The following is a 23,641-nucleotide window of genomic DNA, read 5'->3' as shown; positions in this document are numbered from 1 at the left end:
TTGGACATTCCATTCTTTATATTGCATATTTATCCAGATGTATATTAAAAGGTGTGAAACTGATAGTTAGATTCGCCACACAGAAAAATAACAACAAAAGGAACCAAATTACATTTAACGGTGAAAACGTGACGCCACTTCCCTAGGTTTCCATTGGTTTCAAAAGTACACCTTCCTCAAACACCAAAGAATGGTACACATCGAAATTAGGGCCTTATTTCGACAAATACACCATAAAACAAATAATTTTGTATTTGACGAAAGTGCCCACACGCGCCTATGCCGTACAGCAGTGGCTGCCCCTTTTGTTCGCTGGAGTTCCTATCACAATGAAATTACTGTCGTGTAAACCATTTACCCCACATTTCTTGTGATAATATAGTATTTTATATGATTAATACATCGATCTGCAATCGTCCCATTTACCGAGCTGGAGTGAGAGATTTTGCAGCACGCAAGCTTGAGGAGCCCTGAGTAGTAAGTGTTTATTAATTCAGAGCTACATTGACTATGTATTCGTGGTGTCTAGAGAGAAATAGGCTTACATTTGTAAGGTGTTTTATGATTTTTTTTCAAACGCAATGTATTTGTGCTTTGATGTATGTTACAATTTGCTTTTCGAATAGTTTCTTATCCTATGTAGGTAGCGAGATAAGACCCAGGATTCTGAGTGCTACATTATCATAATTATGATATATTTATCTTTCCCTGTTAGTAAATGTAATTCCCCTAGAACCACATTGATGACTAAGGAAATGGTTTTGCTTTAGTTACATTAATAGGTTGCAATCAGGTAACACAGGGTATTATTTTGTAGTGGCTTGGTTGATCAGGGTGAGGTCTAAACATTGTGGAGGGAAACATTGTATCAAGCTGATAGATACATCATTTGAGCAGTTACATTGTATTACCTCGGGTTGTCACCTGTAAGAATGGTTACAATGTTTCTCAGGCTTCTATAGATACAAATGTATCATTTTTCTGCCAACTAGCAACAATTAGTTGCAATCTAGTGGATATAGCTTTCTGGTTTCATTTGCAAGCTATAGTAAATTGCTACACATTTCCTTGGATCTTTGAGCACGTGAATAGAATAACATAAGATTACGCTATCCAAATGAATACAGGGGCTAAACATTCGATCGATCAAGAGTCAAAGAGTCATTCATATGATTTATTATCTTATACATTGATTAGCTTGCCAGAGTTTTATCTGGTACTTCTGGTGAATATGTTTATTCAATGACAGTGGAGGCTATCGGCAGGTGTTTAGAAGTCTACTTTATGATTTATATGAAGCACCTGGTCGAATCAACCTTTGAATTGATCTGTTATCTGTAATCCAACATTCCAAACGTGTAATGTTATCTCGGCTGTTAAATCGATCCGGTTACTGGCTAGCTAGCTTTTTGTGTCTTCAGTTTAAGATTTTAATCAATCTTTTATTCGAAAACATTGTTACTTGTAACAGTAAGTAAACAGTATTGCAAGTCAAATTTAATTTGCATTAATTTAGCTAACACGAAAAATGGTCAGATGCACCTGTCGTTGCCATGGTAAAGTTGACAGCTATCCAGCCACGTGCCTGCTGTTTGCAGGGGTTTGTTTCCCTGAAATCAGCAAGACAACATGGAATAGCTTTTAGGATTCCAAAGGGCTAAAGGCAATGGACACAACTGTGATGTTTTCAACATAGACAGACTTTTATTTTGACATAATACCCATCTGCATGTATGTGTTTCAATAATGTTGGCGTGAGAGATGCCAAAACCCTCCCCCTCCCCTCTCTGTCTTAGATGTAAGCTTGAACAGCTCCTGTCCCAGCAGTGGCCATCGGCACAATGGGGCTGGACTTTGACGTGAAGACTTTCTGCCACAACCTCCGAGCCACCAAGCCCCCTTACGAGTGCCCAGTGGAGACCTGTCGCAAGGTCTACAAGAGCTACAGCGGCATTGAGTACCACCTCTACCATTACGACCATGACAATCCCACGCCTGCACAGGGCATGCCCCAGAAGAAGAGGAAGGGGCGTCCCCCTCGCATGTCCCTGGTGGGGACCGGGGACGGGGAGGGAGGGCTGGGAAAGGGAGGTGGGCCAGGGCAGGCAGGGAACACCCCTGGGAGTCCTAATCAGTCAGAGCACTCCCACTCCCCAGGCAGGGAGACGATGACCTATGCCCAGGCCCAGCGCATGGTGGAGCTGGAGATCCATGGACACATCCACCGCATCAGCATTTTTGAGAACATTGACGTGGTATCGGAGGATGACAGTGGGGCCGAGGACCCTCCATCCTCGGGCGGAGGTGGGGGAGGGTTGTGTAATGGGGGCGACAGCGGGGGAGGAGGGAGTGAGGTGGGGGGCAAGGACAGGCCAGACACCCCTGCTGCTAACGGGGGGAAGGCCACACCCAAGTCCGGGAAGCACAAGAGTAAAGAGAAGAAGAAGGAGGGATCGTCACACCACCACAGCGCTTCCTCTGGCCCAGCAGTCAAGCTGCCTGAGGTGGTGTACAGAGAGCTTGACCAGGAGAGGCCCGACGCACCCACACGACAGTCATCTTATTACAGGTCAGTCACAGTACCGCACGACCCTCATCCTACTACAGGTTAGTCACAGTACCGCACGACCCTCATCCTACTACAGGTCAGTCACAGTACCGCACGACCCTCATTCTACTACCGGTCAGTCACAGTACCGCACGGCCCTCATTCTACTACAGGTCAGTCACAGTACCGCACGACCCTCATCCTACTACAGGTCAGTCACAGTACCGCACGACCCTCATCCTACTACAGGTCAGTCACAGTACCGCACGACCCTCATTCTACTACAGGTCAGTCACAGTACCGCACGACCCTCATCCTACTACAGGTCAGTCACAGTACCGCACGACCCTCATCCTACTACAGGTCAGTCACAGTACCGCACAACCCTCATTCTACTACAGGTCAGTCACAGTACCGCACGGCCCTCATTCTACTACAGGTCAGTCACAGTACCGCACGACCCTCATCCTACTACAGGTCAGTCACAGTACCGCACGACCCTCATCCTACTACAGGTCAGTCACAGTACCGCACGACCCTCATTCTACTACGGGTCAGTCACAGTACCGCACGGCCCTCATTCTACTACAGGTCAGTCATAGTACCACACAACCATCATTCTACTACAGGTCAGTCATAGTACCACACAACCATCATTCTACTACAGGTCAGGCATAGTACCACACAACCATCATTCTACTACAGGTCAGTCATAGTACCACACAACCATCATTCTACTACAGGTCAGTCATAGTACCACACAACCATCATTCTACTACAGGTCAGGCATAGTACCACACAACCATTCTACTACAGGTCAGTCATAGTACCACACAACCATCATTCTACTACAGGTCAGTCAGTCCTCTGTAGTTTAGTTGGTAGAGTGTGGCTCTTGCAACACCAGGATAGTGGGTTCAATCCCTGAGACCACCCATACGCAAACAATGCATGACTAATTCTCTTTGGATAAAAGTGTCTGCTAAATGGCATATATGATCATGTTCTAGTCAGTCACAGTACCCTGCCCCAGCTGATGGTATTGAAGGTCTACTCTGTCATTCCATTCCTCTCTGCTCTCTCCCCACACTTTCCTCTCCCTCAGGTACATAGATAAGTCGGTGGAGGAGTTGGATGAAGAGGTGGAATATGACATTGATGAGGAGGACTATATCTGGCTGGACATCATGAATGACAAGCGGCGTAGTGACGGGGTGACGCCCATCCCCCAGGAGGTGTTTGAGTATCTCATGGACCGGCTGGAGAAGGAGTCCTACTTCGAGAGCCACAACAAGGTGACACGCTCTCTCTCTCTCTCTCTCTCTCTCTCTCTCTCTCTCTCACTCTCGGCCTGGCTCTGAGTGACAGATTTTGTGTCATTCCAGCTTTTTTCCACCTTCTTTCCAGACATGATGTTGACTTGCTTTATCTGTCACCTTCTGTTGGGTGTGTGGTGTACTGTATTGAGTGAGCAGTAGGATGTAAAATGGCGTTAGCTGTGTGAGTCTGTTCCCCTAAATAGTTATCCCTTTACTTACCCTCTTGTCCATTTTCTACTCCACCTTTCCCCTCCTCGCTCAGACGGACCCCAGCGCCCTGATTGACGAGGACGCCGTCTGCTGCATTTGTAACGACGGCGAGTGTCAGAACAGCAACGTGATCCTGTTCTGTGACATGTGTAACCTGGCCGTGCACCAGGAGTGTTACGGCGTGCCCTACATCCCTGAGGGCCAGTGGCTGTGTCGCCGCTGCCTCCAGTCCCCCAGCCGCGCCGTCGACTGTGCCCTCTGCCCCAACAAGGGTGGGGCCTTTAAACAGACAGATGATGCACGCTGGGCCCACGTGGTGTGTGCCCTCTGGATCCCCGAGGTGAGTGTGTGAAGGTAGAAGTGGGTGTGTGCGTGAGGTTAGGAGTGTGCGTGAGGGTAGGAGTGTGTGGGTGTGTGTGTGAGAGGGTAGGTGTGTGTGTGTGTGAGAGGGTAGGTGTGTGTGTGTGTGAGAGGGTAGGTGTGTGTGTGTGTGGGAGGGTAGGTAGGTGTGTGTGTGTGAGGGTAGGGGTGTGTGTGTGAGGGTAGGGGTGTGTGTGTGTGTCGGTAGGGGTAGGGGTGGGGGTGTGTGTGAGGGTGGGGTGGGGGTGTGTGTGTGTGTGTGTGAGGGTAGGGGGTGTGTGTGAGGGTAGGAGTGTGTGTGTGAGGGTAGGAGTGTGTGTGAGGGTAGGGGTGTGTGTGAGGGTAGGGGTGTGTGTGAGGGTAGGAGTGTGTGAGGGTAGGGGGGTGTGTGCATGCTGTGCTTGAATGTATTGACAAAAAGTTTTGATGCTGTGCATGTCTCTAGTCTGTCCTGTTGACAGTCCTGTTGCAATGAATGTGAATCTCCTCATCCCTCTCCTTATCTCTCCCCAGGTGTGTTTTGCCAACACAGTCTTCCTGGAGCCCATTGACAGCATCGAGCACATCCCCCCGGCGCGCTGGAAGCTCACCTGCTACATCTGCAAGCAGCGCGGCTCAGGGGCCTGCATTCAGTGCCACAAGGCCAACTGCTATACAGCCTTCCATGTGACCTGTGCCCAGCAGGCCGGCCTCTACATGAAGATGGAGCCCGTCAGGGAGACCGGCGCCAATGGCACCTCATTCAGCGTCCGCAAGACCGCCTACTGCGACATCCACACCCCGCCCGGCTTAGCACGCCCACTCGGAGGGGTGGGAGGGGCTAGCATGGGCTCCTCCCACAGTGAAGGCGAGCTGGAAGAGGACGATGAGCCCAGTATAGGTCACGATGACGACACCAAGGGCTGGAGCTCAGAGCGGGCAAAGAGGGCCAAGGCCAAGTCCAGACTGAAGATGAAGAGAGCCAGGAAGATACTGGCTGAGAAGAGGAACGCTGCGCCTGTGGTGTCTGTGCCCTGTATACCCCCACACAGGTACTTACTCACACATACTCACTGCAGACACAAAGGCATACAGATTCAGACCTCACATACTCTCCCAGTCTCTTCAGTCCTACCATCTTCCCTATATGTTCCTCCCCAGGCTCAGTAAGATCACCAGTAACCTGACAGTGCCCAGGAAGAGCCAGTTTATGCAGCGACTGCACAGTTACTGGACCCTGAAGAGGCAGAGCCGAAATGGTGTCCCTCTGCTGCGCCGGCTCCAGACCCACCTGCAGTCACAGCGCAACACGGAGCAGCTACAGCCACAGCCGCAGGCGCCACAGTCGCAGGTTACCACAGTAACCACCACACAGTCTCTGTCTGGTGTTGTTATCACAGCGGTAGGGAGAATACTACTAGAAACTCTGCATGTGTTTGGAATGAAGTGTGCCGGCTTTTCAGAGACAGAAGGAAAGAGGGAGTGTGTGCTCTGTTTATGTAAATGCATTGTCTCAGGCGATTGCTTTGTTTGATTCTGCTATGATGTAGTGGGTGTGGTGCTGCGTCCTGATTTAACTATGTAGGCTTACTGGTGTGTAACACTGCCAAACTAACCAGTTTGTGTGCGTTTATTTTGTGTGTGTTATATTGCCAATCTAATGTCTGTGTGTGTTGGGGCCCCAGAGGGACAGTGAGGAGAATAACTTGGCTCTGAAGGAGCAGCTGAAGGCATGGCAGAGACTGAGACATGACCTGGAGAGAGCCAGACTACTGGTGGAGCTCATCCGCAAGAGAGAGAAACTCAAGAGAGAGACAGTGAGACACACACACACTCCTCACATCCTTACTTCATGCACACTTTTGTATATTGGCACATGAACACACACTTGACATCTGGCAGTTTGCACAGTGAGCAGGTGTGCTTACACATGTTGATCTGTCTGTGTGTTCAGATCAAGGTGCAGCAGATGGCGCTAGAGATGCAGCTGACTCCCTTCCTGGTCCTGCTGAGGAACACACTGGAACAGCTACAGGACAGAGACACCAGCAACTTCTTCACTGAGCCTGTCCCCCTGGCCGAGGTAACTCACACACACTCTGACACCCCTTTGTGTTATCTCACACATACTGTGGCTGGTGGTGTTTAACCCCTAACCTCTCTCCTCAGGTGCCAGACTACCTGGACCACATCGAGAGGCCCATGGACTTCCAGACCATGTGGAACCTACTAGAGGCTCACCGCTACCTCAGCTTTGAAGCCTTTGAGGCAGACTTCGGCCTCATCGTCAACAATTGCCTCAAATACAACGCCAAGGACACAGTGTTCTACCGCGCTGCTCTGCGCCTCCGGGAGATGGGTGGGGCTGTGATCAGGACTGCCCGCAGACAGGCAGAGCGAATCGGCTTGGACTATGACACAGGTATGCACCTCCCTCGAGAGCCCAGCCCGGACAGCCAACGTGACAGAGAGAGGGACAGGGACCAGGAACGAGAGAGGGACAGGGACCAGGAACGAGAGAGGGACCGGGATCAGGAACGAGAGAGGGACGGAGACGGAGACAGGCCGCTCTCTTCCAATGAGGATGGTGAGTGTCTTAGAGTCCTGTATTATCACAATGTTCTACTCCCGCCTTCTTCTTCTTACAGTTGTACTCTTCCACATAAGTTATTATGTTGCTGTATAGCCGTGTGGGATTCTGTAGTTGTTAAATTTCTCTCTGTCCCTTAGACCTGCTCTTACCAGAGAACCGGCGGAGGCTGCCATTGGAGGAGCAGCTGTGTTTCCTTCAGGCGCGCTTTGATGAGGTCAGCTCAGGGAAGCACAGCATTGGTCGGTCGCGGCGTGCCAAAGCCCTGAGGAAAGAAATGACGGTCATCAAGAGGAAACTTGCCCACCAGAGAGAGGGAGGTTTGGGCATGGGGGGCAGGGACTCAGGGGGCGGGGGGGACAGGGGACCATCCCTCCCCCATCACCCCTCATCCACGGGACGCCACGACGAGGGGGAAGAGAGCAGCAGTCAGGAGATCAGTGGCAAGGGTGAGACTGAGGGGATATCTAAACTAAGCTCAGTGTACACGCTCCAGAATTCATTTACAAATTGATCTCACATAGGCCTAGCCATACTTATCATGTGTAACTCTCATTATGTTAGATTTATGAAATAACATTTTCAGTCTCTGTCTCCCTGCTTCTCCCTCCTCCTCTCTCTTTCTGCAGATTTAAGTGCATCGTCCTCTGCTCTAGCTCCAGAGGTTGGACGTCGTACCTCTGTCCTCTTCTCCAAGAAGAACCCCAAAATGGCCGGACCCCCCAAGAGGCCGGGCCGTCCCCCTAAGAACAGAGACGCGGGACACGGAGGGGCAGGGGTGAGCCCCAGTCCAATAGGTCCCCCTCAGCTGGCCCACTTGTCTCCCCCTCGGCAGAGGAAGAGACCCCACAGCAGCTCCAGCTCCGAGAGCGACAGTGATATCGACAACCTCCTCCCGAGTAAGACACACACACACGCACAATCAAACCAATCACATACACAATCACACTAGGTCTGTAACAACATTGTTATTACTCTAATCTTTTAACAGTTACGACTCTCTAAGGTCAGTCTAGTAACTGTAACGGTTATGACGGTATCTCCTAGGCCTGCCCACTAACGGTTTTGGCGGGGCCAACCAGCCGGTGACTGAGAGTTTTCGGGTGTACAGGAACGAGAGGAGCCTTCCTCGATCCAGCTCTGACTCTGAATCCACCAGCAGCAGCAGCAGTAGTGCTGCCTCTGACAGAACCAGGTAATTATAGACACACACTGTGGTATTTACATACAGCCACATAGTCTAACACAACGGCACTGTCTATGATGCACACATTTGGTTTAGGATGAATGAATGACTCTCTTTTCGTCTTTCTGTCTCTCGCCCTCTTTCTCTCTCTCGCAGTACCACTCCGTCTAAGCAGGGCCGGGGGAAGCAGTCGTTCTCTCGTTCAGCCTTCCAGGAGGACAGCAGTGAGGAGACATCAGGGACAGAGAACGACTCTTACTCTGTGGGAGGGTCACGCAGTGTCTCACACTGTGAGTGCCACACATACATGCATAGGCATGCATGCACTTATCTGTCTTCGTCAATCTCATCTATCGTGCCACCTCTACCTCTCGTCTTCCCAAAGTGTGTGTATTTAGGAGGTATACACAGTGCCTTTGGAAAGTATTCAGAACCCCTGACTTTTTCCACATTTTGTTAGGTCTTATTCTAAAATTGTAAATAGTTTTTTTCCCCTCATCAAGCTACACACAATAACCCATAATGACAAAGCAAAAACAGGAATTGAAAACTGAACTATCACATTTATATAAGTATTCAGACCCTTTACTCAATACTTTGCTGCAATCTTGGCACACCTGTATTTGGGGAGTTTCTCCCATTCTTCTCTGCAGATCCTCTCAAACTCTGTCAGGTTGGATGTGGAGTGTCGCTGCACAGCTATTTTCAGGTCTCTCCAGAGATGTTCGATCGGGTTCAAGTCCGGGCTTTGGCTGGGCCTTTCAAGGACATTCAGAGACTTGTCCCAAAGCCACTCCTGCGTTGCCTTGGCTGTGTGCTTAGGGTCATTGTCCTGTTGGAAGGTGAACCTTCGCTCCAGTCTGAGGTCCTGAGCACTTTGGGACAGCATGATGCTGCCACCACCATGCTTCACCATAGGGATGATGTCAGGTTTCCTCCAGAAGTGATGCTTGGCATTCAGGCCAAAGAGTTCAATCTTAGTTTCATCAAACCAGAGAATCTTGTTTCTCATGGTTTGAGAGTTCTTTAGGTGCCTTTTGGCAAACTCCAAGTGGGCTGGCATGTGTCTTTTACTGAGGAGTGACTTCCGTCTGGCCACTCTACCATAAAGGGAGGACTGGTGGAGTGCTGCAGAGATGGTTGTCCTTCTGAACGTTTCTCCAATCTCCTCAGAGGAACTGAGCTCTGTCGGAGTGACCATCGGGTTCTTTGTCACCTCCCTGACCAAGGCCCTTCTCTCCCGATAGCTCAGTTTGGCCGGGCGACCAACTCTAGGAAGAGTCCTGGTGGTTCCAAACTTCTTCCATTTAAGAATGATGCAGGCCACTGTGTTCTTGGGGACCTTCAATGCTTCCGAAATGTTTTGGTACCCTTCCCCAGATATGTTCCTTCGACACAATCCTGTCTCAGAGCTCTAAGGACAATTCCTTCAACCTCTTGGCTTGTTTTTTGCTCTGCCGTGCACTGTCAACTGTGGGACCTTATATAGACAGGTGTGTGCCTTTCCAAATCATCAAGTTGTATAAATCTCAACGATGAATCAATGGAAACAGGATGAACCTGAGTTACATTTCCAGTCTCATAGCAAAGGGTCTGAATACTTATGTAAATAAGGTATTTCAGTTTTATTTTGGTATAAATTAGCAAAAATGTCTAAACCTGTTTTCGATTTGTCATAATGGGGTATTGTGTGTAGATTTTCAATTAAGGCTAATGTAACTAAATGTGGGAAAGGTCAGGGGGTCTGGATGGTTTCCGAACACACTGTATGTGTGTGATTGTGATGTATTGGGTGTTTCTCTCAGTAGGGTGGGGCCGGGGCCGATCAGGTTGTAGGACGCCATCAGATGACTACTCTTCCCTTGATGCTCTGGACCTGGTGTGGGCCAAGTGTAGAGGCTACCCTTCATACCCTGCTTTGGTAATCCAGCCATGGATTGGACACACACACATGGATGTACACACACACATTAGGATAAACTACGATTTAAATTTCCATTCGGCCACAAGTTGCTAGTATCTCATACCAACCAATACCATAAAACTTAAAACTATTGCATTTACTTGTCCTTTACCCTCCCTCTAACCCTTCCCCTCCCCCTGTAGATCATAGATCCTAAAATGCCCAGTGAGGGGGTATTCCACAGAGGGGTTCCTATCCCCGTGCCCCCTCTGGAAGTCCTGAAGCTGGGGGAGCAGATGACCCAAGAGGCCCGGGAACACCTCTTCCTGGTACTCTTTTTCGACAACAAGAGAACCTGGTCAGTACACTGTCTGTCTCTCTCTCAGTCCTCTGTGTTTGTCTTTCTCTGCCCCTCGCTCTCTCTTCCCCAGCTCTCTTCTTTCCTCCCTCTCTCTCTTCTCTCTGTCTTTGTTCTCACTCATTATCCCCCTTCTCTTTCCCATGTGAACCTCTATCCCTCTCTCACACTAGTGGAGAAGTGTTGTTTTGAAGGCTTCTCCTTCTATATCCCCGTGGAGGCAGCGGAGAACCCAGAATCAGAGTGTAGCAGCAAACTTCATTCTGTAGTCAACAATGTGCAGCTCAGCAGCATTAAATCATTTCAAAAGGCTGTCTGCACGTAGTAAAAGAGCAAAGGATGGGGGTTTTTACATAGAAATGCAAGAAAGCAACAAAAAAAATCCATCTCCTGCTAGCAGAAGTGGGTCAGGAGTGATTGAAGAGGACGCTTTGAGAGAGAACAAAGAGAGAGAAAAGACACTTTGTTTTAGGTCACAACACATAAAACAACTCACAGCAGTCAGTGCTGTACTGTGGGTGGATAATAATTACCTGTGAGAAAGTGTTTCTAACCCTGTGTGTGTGTGTGTCTCTCTGTGTCCTGTCTCTGTGTCCTGTCTCTGTGTCCTGTCTCTGTGTTCTGTCTCTGTGTCCTGTCTCTGTGTCCTGTCTCTGTGTCCTGTCTCTGTGTCCTGTCTCTGTGTCCTGTCTCTGTGTCCTGTGTCTCTGTGTCCTGTGTCTCTGTGTCCTGTGTCTCTGTGTCCTGTGTCTCTGTGTCTGTCTCTGTGTCTGTGTCTGTCTCTGTGTCCTGTCTCCGTGTCTGTGTGTGTCTCTGTCTCTGTGTGTCTCTGTGTGTGTGTCTCTGTGTGTGTGTCTGAAGGCAGTGGCTGCCGCGTTCTAAGCTGGTTCCTCTGGGGGTGGACCGGGAGCTGGACAAGGAGAAGATGCTGGAGGGAAGGAAGTCCAACATCCGCAAGTCAGTGCAGGTGGCCTACCACCGCGCCATGCAGCATCGCAACAAGGTCCAGGGAGACCCCAGCAGCGACACCAGCGACAGCGACTGAGCACTCGCACACATATGCACACTCACACAGATATGCCCAACACACACACATGTCTTTGCTGGCCTCCCCAGGTATTGATAGGGTATTGGTTTCAGATCTGTGGGTTTTGATCTACCCTGTGGCCTTGGAGAGCCTAGCACCCAGCACACAGAACAATATGCCAGTAATACCTATTGGAAAGCACATGCAACACTCTCTTTCCAACACACACACGTTGTTGGCACACACAGTGGTATTTAATCTGAGATGTAAAATATGTATCTAATAGAATTGAAACAAAGGTATTAAGAAAAAATGATATTCCCAGAATCATGATTCTGATATGAGTGTTTACCAGCGACTGAAGAACATGGGCTGCAGAAGTTCGCATCACACAGATATATGCACACACACACACACACACACACACATGCATATATACAGTTGAAGTTGGAAGTTTACATACACTTAGGTTGGAGTCATTAAAACTCGTTTTTCAACCACTCCACACATGTCTTGTTAAAAACTATAATTTTGGCAAGTCGGTTAGGACATATACTGTGTGCATGACACAAGTAATTTTACCAACAATTGTTTACAGACAGATTATTTCACTTATAATTCACTGTACCACAATTCCAGTGGGTCAGAAGTTTACATACACTAAGTTGACTGTGCCTTTAAACAGCTTGGAAAATTACAGAAAATGATGTCATGGCTTCTGATAGGCTAATTGACATCATAAGTGTCAGTTGGAGGTGTATCTGTGGATGTATTTCAAGGCCTACCTTCAAACTCACTGCCTCTTTGCTTGACATCATGGGAAAATCTAAAGAAATCAGCCAAAAAATGGTAGAACTCCACAAGTCTGGTTCATCCTTGGGAGAAATTTCCAAACGCCTGAAGATACCACATTCATCTGTACAAACAATAGTACGCAAGTATAAACACCATGGGACCATGCAGCCGTCATACCGCTCAAGAAGGAGACGAGTTCTGTCTCCTAGAGATGAACGTACGTTGGTGCGAAAAGTGCAAATCAATCCCAGAACAACAGCAAAGGACCTTGTGAAAATGCTGGAGGAAACAGATACAAAAGTATCTATATCCACTGTAAAACAAGTCCTATATTGACATAACCTGAAAGGCCGCTCAGCAAGGAAGAAGCCCCTGCTCTAAAACGTCACAACAAAAGCCAGACTACAGTTTGCAACTGCACATGGGGACAAAGATCGTACTTTTTGGAGAAATGTTCTCTGGTCTGATGAAACAAAAATAGAACTGTTTGGCCATAATGACCATTATGTTTGGAGGATAAAGGGGGACGCTTGCAAGCCGAAGAACACCATCCCAACCGTGAAGCACGGGAGGTGGCAGCATCATGTTGTGGGGGTGCTTTTCTGCAGGAGGGACTGGTGCACTTCACAAAATAGATGGCATCATGAGGTGGGAAAATCATGTGGATATATTGAAGCAACATCTCAAGACATCAGTCAGGAAGTTACAGCTTGCTTGCAAATGGGTCTTCCAAATGGACAATGACCCCAAGCATACTTCCAAAGTTGTCCTTAAGCCATTTTGCCACAACAAAGTCAAGGTATTGGATTGGCCATCACAAAGCCCTGACCTCAATCCTATAGAAAATTTGTCGGCATAACTGAAAAGGCATGTGTTCTGAGGAAGGAGGCCTAGAAAACTGACTCAGTTACACTAGGTCTGTCAAGAGGAATGGGCCAAAATTCTCCCAACTTATTGTGGCAAGCTTGAGGAAGGCTACCCTAAATGTTTGACCCAAGTTGAGCAATTTAAAGGCAATGCTACCAAATACTAATTGAGTGTATGTAAACTTCTGACCCACTGAGAATGTGATGAAATAAATAAAAGCTGAAATGAATCATTCTCTCTACTATTATTCTGTCAGGAGTTGTGAAAAACGGAGTTTAAATGTACTTGGGTAAGGTGTATGTAAACTTCCGACTTCACCTGTACATTCAAACAGGGCAATGCATGTGCACACACGCATCCACACACCCTTTGGTGTGCACTTATGGTTCCACAGTATCACTGGTCCAACACCCTCTCTACACCACTCCCTCTGCCCGCCCCCTCGGATCCCCGTGTCCAATCACGGCCAAATGGAACACGGGATTGGCCGGCATGGCCAATCGGCTGTAAGCAAAGCAGCTTCCTCTGTTATTTATTCCGTCTCCCAAGGACCTCCAGTCTTCTTCTCTCTACTAGTCTGACGGACCGTCTACACAACATTGCATTGTGCAGTCGTTTCCTCTACTCTTCCGTATGTGTTTATTTTGTTTCTTTAGTTTACGTATCTTTTTGTTCTTGTCCGTTTGTACTATTCTGGCCACTGGCGAATAATGAAGACTAATGTAAATGTGATCAGAAACACACGCCAGCCTCACTGTTCTAGTCTTGGGCCAATGGCTTTAGGACTTTTTATATATACAGATTACATAAAATAGAAGTTTAATAAAATAATTGAGTTTTGTACACCTTGGTCCTGTTCAGCTCTCTTTTGCCTGTGTTTGTGCATCTGTGTTTGTCTGTGTATGTGTGTGTACAACATTGCTGCCTTTCCTTGTTAAATTCAAAAGTCCTCTCATTCAAAATATTTTTTCAGATATGATATCTAATCACATTGAATTACATGAGTACATACAGCAGGGCCTGGACTTGTTGCGCAACCTTCATTAACCAGTTGTATGAAGGAAGTTATGTGGAATACCCCTGTGTGTTTTAAGGAAGCCCTGTTCTGCCTTTGAACCAGGATGAATCATGAGTGAGTGTATTTAGTTACCACGGTAACTGGGAGAAAAGACTCAATATAGGTGTAACTTTATCTATATATTTCCCGTATATCTGACATTTTATCAGATATAAGGAGTAGACACGCTCCAGATACGCATGTTCCTAATTTCATATGGAGCTATTGGAGATATTCTCCTTAATGGGACAGTTTCTACATGCATACAATCAGTACCTCAGAAATCTAGCTACCATATCAATCCAGGTAAATACAGTTGAAGTCAGAAGTTTGCATACACTTAGGTTGGAGTCATTAAAACTCGTTTTTCAACCATTCTACACATTTCTTGTTAACAAACTATCGTTTTGGCAAGTCGGTTTGTGCATGACACAAGTAATTTTTCCAACAATTGTTCACAGATTATTTCATTTATAATTCACTGTATCACAATTCCAATGGATCAGAAGTTTACATACACCAAGTTGACTGTGCCTCTAAACAGCTTGGAAAATTCCAGAAAATTATGTCACGGCTTTAGAAGCTACTGATAGGCTAATTGACATCATTTGAGTCAATTGGAGGTGTACCTGTGGATGTACACTGCTCAAAAAAATAAAGGGAACACTAAAATAACATCCTAGATCTGAATGAATGAAATATTCTTATGAAATACTTTTTTCTTTACCAAGTTGAATGTGCTGACAACAAAATCACAAAAATTATCAATGGAAATCAAATTTATCAACCCATGGAGGTCTGAATTTGGAGTCACTCAAAATTAAAGTGGAAAACCACATTACAGGCTGATCCAACTTTGATGTAATGTCCTTAAAACAAGTCAAAATTAGGCTCAGTAGTGTGTGTGGCCTCCACGTGCCTGTATGACCTCCCTACAACGCCTGGGCATGCTCCTGATGAGGTGGCGGATGGTCTCCTGAGGGATCTCCTCCCAGACCTGAACTAAAGCATCCGCCAACTCCTGGACAGTCTGTGGTGCAACGTGGCGTTGGTGGATGTAGCGAGACATGATGTCCCAGATGTGCTCAATTGGATTCAGGTCTGGGGAATGGGCGGGCCAATCCATAGCATCAATGCCTTCCTCTTGCAGGAACTGCTGACACACTCCAGCCACATGCAGGGCTCTGGCAGTGCTCCTCCTGCTCCTCCTTGCAAAAAGGCGGAGGTAGCGGTCCTGCTGCTGGGTTGTTGCCCTCCTACGGCCTCCTCCACGTCTCCTGATGTACTGGCCTGTCTCCTGGTAGCGCCTCCATGCTCAGCACACTACACTGACAGACACAGCAAACCTTCTTGCCACAGCTCGCATTGATGTGCCATCCTGGATGAGCTGCACTACCTGAGCCACTTGTGTGGGTTGTAGACTTCGTCTCATGCTACCACTAGAGTGAAAGCACCACCAGCATTCAAAAGTGACCAAAACATCAGCCAGGAAGCATAGGAACTGAGAAGTGGTCTGTGGTCACCACCTGCAGAACCACTCCTTTATTGGGGGTGTCTTGCTAATTGCCTATAATTTCCACCTGTTGTCTATTCCATTTGCACAACAGCATGTGAAATGTATTGTCAATCAGTGTTGCTACCTAAGTGGACAGTTTGATTCCACAGAAGTGTGATTGACTTGGAGTTACATTGTGTTGTTTAAGTGTTCCCTTTATTTTTTTGAGCAGTGTATTTAAAGACAATGCTACCAAATACTAATGGAGTGTATGTAAACTTCTGACCCACTGGGATTGTGATGAAATAAATAAAAGCTGAAATAAATCATTCCCTCTACTATTATTCTGACATTTCACATTCTTAAAATATAGTGGGGATCCTAGCTGATCTAAAATTGAGAATTTTTACGAGGATTAAATGTCAGGAATTGTGAAAAACTGAGTTTAAATGTATTTGGCTGAAGTGTATGTAAACTTCAGACTTCAACTGTATCTGGGCTGAGATACATTCAAGACACGCAACTGATGCGCATGGCACCCGTTTACATATTTATAGAATATTCAAACTCTGGAAAGGTATGTGTCAACATGCTGGCATATCTAAGCCTTTATACTTAGGCATGAACGAATCCACATATTTTCAGAAATGTATAATCTCTAGTCATTACCTGATAATTTATGTATCCATATTTTTTTAAATGCATAATTTCAATAGATATCCTTACATGATATTTAATTTTTAATATTCATCCTCGTATGTTAGATCTGAGCATATGTTTGCATAATATTCAGTAGTAGGTTAGAAGGCACGCAAAGGCCAACATCGTCATATTTAATCCAATTTGCTATTTCCAAAGCACATCTCTGCTATTTGTTTAAAAAATGCAGCACAGCAAGTCCAGAGCTCCTATCACAACATACGTTTTCTGTAAAGATGCAAATTTAGACCTATCTTTGCTATGTTTTTTTTTATATATATATTGAACAAAAATATAAACACAACATGCAATAGTTTCAATGATTTTACGGAGTTACAGTTCATATAAGGAAATAGTCCATTGAAATGAATTCATTAGGCCCTACCTAATCTTGGGATTTCACGACTGGGCATAGGCCCACCCACCCGGGAGCCAGGTCGTTTTTCCCCACAAAAGGGCCTAATTACAGACAGAAATATTCCTCAGTTTCATCAGCTGTCCACATGGTTGCAGGTGGCTTATGGTAGAGAAATGAACACTCAATTCTCTGGCAACAGCTCTGGTGGACATTCCTGCAGTCAGCATTCCAATTGCACGCTCCCTCAAAACTTGAGACATCTTTGGCATTGTGTTTTGTGACAAAACTGCCCATTTTAGAGTGGCCTTTTATTGTTCCCAGCACAAGGTGCGCCTGTGTAATGATCATGCTGTTTAATTAACTTCTCGATATGCCACACCTGTCAGGTGGATGGATTACCTTGGCAAAGGATAAATGCTCACTAACAAGGATGTAAACAAATTTGTGCACAACATTTGAGAGAAATAAGCTTTTTGTTCGTAATGAACATTTCTAGGATCTTTTATTTCAGCTCATGAAACATGGAACCAAAGCTACATGTTGCATTTAGTTCAGTATATTTAACAGAAAATAAAAATGGATGAGATGGATGCAGATTGGGTCATCATGTCAGTGGTGGTCCCTCACAGTCCAGACCCAACGTGGTGGTAGTGTCGGACTGTGATCCACTCCAAACTGTAAATGCATAAATCATTAATAATTTCACGTAATCATAACATAAGGTAGCTACTCTACCGTCTTCATTCATGATGAGAAAACTATCTAGAACAAGCTAGCTAGCGAAGTTGCTAGCTAAGTTAGTTAGCTAACTGGTATCCTAGCCAGCTAACAACAAAATTGCCTTCCTTAAAACGTTTAGGTGTATTTCGTATACACTAGCTAAGTTAGTTAGCTAGTGTTAATAATGGGATATGATAAAGGGTGAGTCGGTCAAGGATCGATGCAGACAAGGTGGTAGATTGTACGACAAGCGACAGGTTTATTTCAGAGTGGAGATATCTGGTACAGCGTATATACGGGCCCCTCTGTTAGCTCATCAGAGACTAGCAAAAAGGCACTAGCTAACAATGGGTACAAGCTTCATATACAGAACAGAAAGTAGGTTGATATCTAGGAGATCGGATCTTCGGATTGGATCAGGCTGGGGTGTAGTCATCCGGCATTGGCTCTGTTGTCTGTCCGTCATCGTAGAATCCTGCCATGCCTGTTCTTGGTCGTCACACCATGTTCAGCTGAAAAGGAGATCTGGTGTGTGCGCTATCTTCAGTCACTAAGTCTAGGCTTTCTGCCAATCTGTGGGTGTCTTATCTGGGTGTCCTCGGCAGCTATGTGTGTACTGTATGTGCGTCGTCCCTGTCTTCTGGGGTCAGTGTGTAAAGTGTGTGCGTCCCTATCTTCAGGGGAGTTGTGGCCGAACTGCCGGCTAGCACCTGTGGCTAGGAGTATCCTGTTGTGACAGTGTTCTGGATGATTACAGTGAGTGTGTGTGTGAGAAATATCCTGTATGGGGCCCGACCTGTTTTACTATGTGTCTCAGCTATAGTAGTGTAATGTCACCTACATAGGAATTAGCAGTAATGTAATGTCACCTACATAGGAATTAGCAGTCCTCTACAAATCCCTCTCTTCACGTCTCCCCAGAGACGTGACACAACCTAACTAGATTCTGATACAAAAAAACTTTTCCCAAAGGGGCTATGAAAAAGGCACAACATTAAAAAGAAATGGATGTATATGTATTACCACCAAGTTCTCCACTCAATCCCACTATGTACTAAGTTGGCTACCAGCCACCTAGGAACTTACAACCCTCATTTAACAATTGCGGAGAACAACAGCTCTAAGCTATAAGTAAAATGTTTGTCCACATAAGCCAACCTTTTCCAGCAGGAAAAAGTTGTGATACCCTCTCTTCACATCTCCAAAGAGATGTGACACGCTCTAATGGGTATTCTCCACCTCATCCTCAAACTCTGGCAGGTCATTAGCAAGCAGAGGATACATCTGGGAAGGGAAGAAGGGTCAATAGCTCTGGAGATAACTCTAGCAGTAAGGGACCGGATACATGGAATGCAACCGCAGCCGCACAACACTAAAATGGCTGCAAAAACTAAAAGATGGGTCTCATGCTCCATACCGTTATCTCGAACCTGGCTCCTGTTATCTAACAAAAGACTGCTTGTTCTCGCAACCCCACGCTCTGAATGTGCCCTCCCTTCTGTATTTTCCCAGCATGAGAAAGTTCCATGGCCCTGATACTTTTAACAATGTTTCAAATCAGCTAGAGAACATAACACATACACACATCCACCCAAGGCAACAGCAGATAATATTCAATCATATATATGGTAATGGCTATAATGTAAAATAACCCCAAGGGTGTGAAATTTAAGTCCCCCTTTTGACACTCATTATCCTTTATTTCAGCAGTCATAGCATTTCATGAAAATAATAAAAAGTTTATTATTAATAACAAGTGATATATGTCTATTGTTATATGCGTTTCCCCCTTTTGTCACCCACAAGGGTGTCACTTATCAAAAACAGGATAAAACTTTATTGTTATTGACATGTAAGATGTAGGATAAAACTTTGGTCATGGAAAACAGAGGAAAGAATTATTAGAAACCATCTGGTCCTCTCAGCTACTCCTATCCTGTACCAGGTGGGCTCCTTGCCACCCAGGGACTCTAAACCTTTACAACAGGGAGAACAAACATACTGGAAAGAAAACCTATCATAAAAATTTATAACAAGGAACTGTGGTGGTGTAAAATTATTCTACTACCTCACCCACAGCATACCATGGGTCATCCTCAGTCAGTCCCATCCTCTCCTGAAAGCATGCTTCCGTATCGGCATCTCCAACTGGAGCATCAAGCAAAGGCAACATGCCTGAAGCCTTCACCATATCTGTAACATATTTCTTAGAACACGGTATGATGCAAGCAGCACATCACATCAATAACAAATAATACAAGAATTAGGGTCAGAAATCCAGTAACCATCATATCAGTGTACTTACCAAACCAGGCCAAGAGAACAGACTCCTCCACCCCCCCTGTGGACCTCATCTTATCAGATAGTGCATCAAGCCCGCCCTAGATATCATCTGGACTGGTATTATTAGGAATATACGTGCAACATTGTTTACCGAACATCTTGCAAACGTTCCCCTGACTGGCAAGAAGCATATCCAAGGCAAGTCTATTCTGTCTGGAAACCCCAAATGTGGCCCCAAGCTGTTCAGACATACCAGTGAGTGCATCACGGGAGTTGATTATAGTAGATATAATTAATCCATGCAGTCTGTCTAGCATCCACCATGGCTGGACCCATAGTAGGTAGTAAGTGCCAGAGTCCATCATTCCTACCCAAGGCCTGAAACTCATGAGGAACCCCCACTGGCACACCCAACAGGTTAGTGTTTATGTCAACTACATTCTCTGTCCATGGAGTACTACATCTATGTCTCCCATGGGATGGAATGTTTTCAGGTCCCTTGGATACAGAACCCAACAGCTGTTCAGCAGTAACATCAACAATGGTCAGTGGAATTATCAAACTGGTCAGAGCACACATACCTTGCCATTCTCCTCTAAGAATGGGTCTCAGCACTCTTGGCTCCACTCATCCACCTCACATCAGCCTGTAACTGGCCAAGTGGAATTAATGGTTATGTTACTACTGCAATCAGCTTCAGGCAATCTCCCATAATCAATGCCATTACCTGTACCCGTGATGCAACTGCAATTTCCCCCATGCCTCAACACCCCAAATGGCCCGATGAGGAGGTACTGCAGGAAACACAAGGCTCAAAGAGGAACAGAGGGTTGAATTGGGCTTAACCTGGTAAAAACTTCCCAGAATACACAACCACCCCTCTCCTTCTCCTACAGCAAATGGGTGTGTAGCCAGAACAGGTCTAGCATGACTACAAATAATGCAGTCCTTTCCTCTCAGGGTTTTAGCTGTGTACCTCATATAAGACAGCCACAAATTGTCCCTACTATCAAAACCAGTCTCAGTTCCTAATTGATCAATAGCCGAATAGTCTCTAACATTAATTACCTGAATGGTATTTTTAACACAGTGGTGGTAGAGGAGTGTGTCCGGTTACCTCTGGTCTTGGCAGTACCTTAATAGAAAACACACCCATCATGTCTGTCCTCGTCCTTTGTAGTCCGAGGGTGTGAGTGCCTGCATCAGAGAGCTTAATAGTTTTGATGGTTAGTAGGATTTCATCACCTTTACAAAGTTCAACATTGCTCCCAGGTTTCCCCATATCATGGAAAACCTATCCACCCTTGTGGGATCCCCCATGCTATAAGGATACCCTCTTCTCCAATCCTAGAACTGTCCGAAGTCGGTTATCATGTAATCTCTACTCTAACTTCTTGTCTATATTTACATTTACATTTAAGTCATTTAGCAGACGCTCTTATCCAGAGCGACTTACAAATACCAGATCTAGGGATCTCTTATGCTTATTTTGGAACAAAATACACATCACTAGCCAGAGCCAGACACATCCTCACTTCTATGAACAAAAACAGGGGTGATAGGACAGGTAGGGTTACTTCATTCGAGAGTTGGCCCCCGAATTCTGTTAATTCAGTTCTTCTCTCGAACACTGTTTTAATGTCCGACAGTGAAAAAGTGTCTTACCCTTCCGCCGTGCGATATGAATCTGGGTAGCTCTTTCAGCTAGCTGTCACCAGGGGTCATCTATGGTCCCCAAGCCTCTGGGACTGGATTGAGTGACTTCACCTGTAGTTCACCTGTAATGCATAAAATCCTGGACATACAGGCTTGGTTAACAAACAATTTCTCATATGTTTTATCTGATTATATCTTTAACTTCTATGCCCAATTGTTAGCTTACATATTTAATTATTAGTTTCTTATCCAATCGGCCCCATCCTATCCTAGTCCACATTTACCCATCCCCCTTTTGATACCTGGCTCTGCCCAGGTAACAACCTTACCTACTCTAAATCATGACTTAGGTAAGATTAGTATATTATCCTTATGTCTGACATCATCATGAAGGAGCGCCCCCATCATTTTCCACATGTCCAACTCTCTCCCCTGTCTCCACTCAGCAACTGTTATCTTTGCCTGTCCTGCCCCCCCTTTCCAAAACCTCTCCTCTGCTCTCTCCAACTTTCAAGGTCTCTGCAGTGCGGGCGGAGGGCCCCTCCGTCTGCCTTTTCCCCTATCTGTAAAATACCATGTCTCTGGGAACGTGAAAATCCCCTTAACCCAAACGTTTACTACAAAAACAAAACCTAATAATTATGATAATCCCCTCAAACTCAAATAATTTGTCTCAGTGTTTCATGTTTTATTCGTGTTTCTCCAAATTGTCTCCCCAAAAATACTTCTTAGATACCCAGCCATTAGACACACAAACAACTGTGATAAACGTGCACTGTCCCTTTAACATAAAAACCTCAGCCTGCAATCCCCTCTGCGGGCCTTCCATTGTTCCCCATAATGAAAACAGATTCTAATGTTAGTATACCTTAACCTCCTGTTTAATTTCAGTGGTGTTATCTGAACAATCAAACCAAAATCAATAACCGGGAAGTACTTGTGTAAATTAATTAAAAGAACAAAATAAATCTACCTTATTTCTCAGCACTTGGTTAGAACACCACTCCCGTCTTACATCGACCACACCCGTCGCCCCGTACCTAGTGTATATCTTATCTATTACTCAGTGGCTCAATTAATGTTTAACGTAAGTATGTTCAGATGTTGATTATGTAATTCCACAATATTAGTATAGTTCAAACCTCATAATATAACTCTACACACAGAATTTTACGTTAATAGAGTTGAACACCTTTTCCAACAGTCATGCACACCCCCCAATATTCTATGATATAACTCTCATCAGCAAGCCTGCGACTTTTTCAACATTCTCACGGTTACCAGCTCCACAAATCTTCATTTACGCCCGTAAACTTCAATTTACACCAGACACACACAAATCTTCGTTCTCCCCAGCAAGCAGACCAGTAGGAGATGCAATAGCCCCACCTTCTGTCCATTCTCTGTACAGCTTCTCACCCCGTCTCCTCCACTCCTTATCCTCTCTGCCTTTATTGAATTCTAGAATGGACTTCAGCGTTCTCAACCCCTTTTCTATTTCCAACGACATTCCATGTACACTACAATACTGCCAACAACCCACGCCTTTACTAAAACCCAAGTGGTACCCTTTCCTATGGCTAAATCGGCCCCCAATATGTCTAAAGTAAGAACTCAATTATGCACTGTGGGTCCCCTAGGGTATTAAGAAGTCTAGTGTCCCCCGGATTATCACCTTTTCTTCACTACCCCATGTACTTCACACACACCTATGCTTTGTTAGGACCTTAGAGAGACCCTTTCCCGAAGGCTAAATCGGTCTCAAGTCAGAGTAATCAATTTAAATATCCGTCATTCACACTTGGCCCTGCCTAATACATCACGTTCGCATCATATGGCTTTCTATTCGCACTTTGGTGATCACTCGTCACCCACCACTCATGCATGTAGTCCCAGACTATCCATTCAAGCTTTGGTGGCCACCCGTTACCCATCATTCATACATGTAGTAAGTGTTCTCTGTTATCACCTACCAGCCAGGCATACTAGTACATCCCATACACAATGCACCATTAAGTATGGTTGATCAATAATAAAATTGCAGTTGCCAATGGAGATATTACTTTCTCAACTATTTTCCAATCTCACACATCATTGTAGTTTAAATTTAGTAACTTACATCAAACAGGTATCTCACAAAACTAAATTTGGATAACTCCAATGTGCAGAACTTTAGTTTTTCACAACAGGTGTCTGCTTACCCTTTTTATTTGACCGGTCAGGATTTGTGA

The 23,641-nt window shown here is 45.7% G+C and overlaps 1 protein-coding gene and 1 long non-coding RNA gene across 3 annotated transcripts; one reads left to right on the top strand and one right to left on the bottom strand.

Annotated features, from left to right (window-relative positions):
- Positions 1-161: 161 nt before the first annotated feature.
- LOC115102080 (peregrin) lies at positions 162-13,985 on the top strand. 2 transcript variants are annotated; one of them, XM_029621646.2, is made up of 16 exons: positions 162-477; positions 1,797-2,569; positions 3,654-3,843; positions 4,130-4,417; positions 4,951-5,468; positions 5,578-5,818; positions 6,102-6,233; positions 6,371-6,499; positions 6,586-7,003; positions 7,147-7,455; positions 7,636-7,905; positions 8,054-8,201; positions 8,349-8,482; positions 10,001-10,113; positions 10,299-10,453; positions 11,315-13,985. In XM_029621646.2, exons 2-16 carry the CDS (start codon positions 1,842-1,844, stop codon positions 11,496-11,498), a joined length of 3,957 nt encoding a protein of 1,318 aa, XP_029477506.1. In that variant the 5' UTR covers positions 162-477; positions 1,797-1,841; the 3' UTR covers positions 11,499-13,985. The 2 variants fall into 2 exon arrangements, with proteins under 2 accessions (XP_029477506.1, XP_029477505.1); XM_029621645.2 differs by having other exon boundaries at positions 9,998-10,113.
- Positions 13,986-17,706: 3,721 nt separating this feature from the next.
- Positions 17,707-22,979, bottom strand: LOC135562862 (uncharacterized). The gene is made up of 2 exons (XR_010460142.1): positions 18,341-22,979; positions 17,707-18,308 (listed from the first exon to the last, which is right to left on the bottom strand). It is a non-coding gene; the product is annotated as an uncharacterized LOC135562862 (long non-coding RNA).
- Between the last annotated feature and the right edge of the window lie 662 nt (positions 22,980-23,641).

This window comes from Oncorhynchus nerka, linkage group LG20 (genome assembly GCF_034236695.1).
Source record: "Oncorhynchus nerka isolate Pitt River linkage group LG20, Oner_Uvic_2.0, whole genome shotgun sequence".
Lineage (NCBI taxonomy): Eukaryota > Metazoa > Chordata > Actinopteri > Salmoniformes > Salmonidae > Oncorhynchus > Oncorhynchus nerka.
Note: the sequence above shows the minus strand (reverse complement) of the source record. Positions and strands in the feature narration are given on the sequence as shown.